Source organism: Fulmarus glacialis, unplaced genomic scaffold (genome assembly GCF_000690835.1).
Source record: "Fulmarus glacialis isolate BGI_N327 unplaced genomic scaffold, ASM69083v1 scaffold31126, whole genome shotgun sequence".
NCBI classification, from domain to species: domain Eukaryota; kingdom Metazoa; phylum Chordata; class Aves; order Procellariiformes; family Procellariidae; genus Fulmarus; species Fulmarus glacialis.
In genome coordinates, this window is record NW_009217969.1 from 1,582 (window position 1) to 3,286 (window position 1,705).

Consider the following 1,705-nt stretch of genomic DNA (forward strand, 5'->3'; position numbering starts at 1 on the left):
GGTGTGGCTCCAAGCAGCACTGCTGAGGCAGATGCCAGAGCTGGGTGTCCATCTGTCTGTCTGCTGTGAAATACAGTCACTGTCCCGTTGGGGGGGCTGAAATTTGAGCCCCCTCCCGGGGCCAGTTCAAGCTGAACCATCGTGAAAATGCCCCTCTGTATCTGAGGGGGGCAGAGGTGCCGTCCTGCAGCTGCAGCTCCTCTGGGATGACATGAGCAACACGTGGGCTGGCAAGCGGAGGGAGATGTGGGGAAGCCCTGGCCTGTGTGTGGCATTGCTGGAGGGTGCCATTAGTGGCTGCCTGTGGGGCTGTCGCCTCCCTGCTGGCTTGGCACCAGGGGACACCATCCAGGACGGGCTCAGGAGGAGTCGAATGCCGTCTCACTCGCTGTTTGCTTCGGCCCTGTGGGCTGAGCTCAGCCCGGCTGCTCCCCGGGAGCCCCCTCCCATGGACAGCTGTCCTGGGGGTCCCTGCCCGCATCCCCACCCCTCTGTTTTGCATCGCCTCCGCCTTTTGACGGGACTCGTGGAAGGTCCGTGGGCACCGCGGTCCAGGGGCCCTCATCTGGAGGAGTCTGCCCTGCACGTGCAAATCTGTGACCGTGACCCAGGGGAACCCGAGCGTTTACCAGACCAAATCCCCGGGCTGCCTTCGAGCTGGTAAGCCTGGAGCTTGGGAGGCAGACCCTGCCGTGGCTCGGCCGCTCGCCTCGGGAACCGGCCTGCTCCAGCAACTTTGGCAAGAGCGATGGAGCACGTCGTCCGTAGCGCAGCGATGCCCGCTCTCCCCGGGAGCACGGAGCCTGGCCAGGCGCTTGTAGGAAGCGCCCGGATGTCACCGAAGCCTGAGCACGCGGGAGGGGTGTGTGTCAGTGTCCCAACGGACATGTGACTGCAGATCCACCCCAGACCTTTGCCGTCCTCGCTGGCTTTTGGCCCCTCCAGACCAGTGCTGCCCTGGCCGGTGAGATGCTCTCAGCGGAGGCGACGTCGGCTCAGCCCCGAGCTGGGCCATCCCGTGAGCAGAGCTGCATGTCTCGGCCGTGGCGGCTGCCTTGCGGTGCTAGACGGGCTGTTTCTCTTGCAGGACCTGGAGAAGGAGAGCGACACACCCCTGCAGCAGGTCTCCATCGAGGAGATCCTGGAGGAGCAGCGGGTGGAGCAGCAGGCCAAGCAGGAGTCGGAGAAGCTGAAAGTGCAGGCGCTGAAGGAGCGGGGCCTCTCCGTCCCGCGGGCGGACACCCTGGACGAGTATTAGTTGTGCTGCCCTTCGGACCTTTCCTCCGCCGGAGAGCGAGGGGTGCTCCATGATCCGCCTGCGTGTGGGCAGATCTCTTTGGAAAGGCGGTTTTTATTTTCGGATTGTGTTTTCTGTGGTGCAGATAACAAAAAAAAAATCATGCCTTTAGTTTCTCCTTGCAGAGGAGGAGAGAAGGCATTCGGCTGCCCTTTGAGGTGGCCAGGCGCGCCGGGGAGCGCGAGCGTTTGTGTTCAGGAGGCAAATCGCTTGGTCCTTTGGGTTTGTTTGCTTTTTCCTCCTCACGTGAGTCTGGGTGAGAGATTTCCTTGACGTGTAAATAAATCCTTGATCTCATCAATGATGGTTTTGCCTGTGTTCGGGTCCTGACGCTTTCCCCTCTCTCGGGATGACGCCCCTTGTGCCAACTCTTGTCCCCGCTGGGCGCCGGGGGGAACCGCGAGCCTT

General features: G+C 62.2%; 1 protein-coding gene across 1 annotated transcript in view; it reads left to right on the plus strand.

Annotated features, from left to right (window-relative positions):
* The window catches only part of LSM1 (LSM1, U6 small nuclear RNA associated), a 1,534-nt gene extending 276 nt beyond the window's left edge, over positions 1 to 1,258 (plus strand). The window contains exon 2 of the mRNA XM_009579884.1: positions 1,088 to 1,258. Coding sequence (XP_009578179.1) covers positions 1,088 to 1,258 — 171 coding nt within the window. The remainder of the gene's footprint in view (positions 1 to 1,087) is intronic.
* Positions 1,259 to 1,705: the final 447 nt, after the last annotated feature.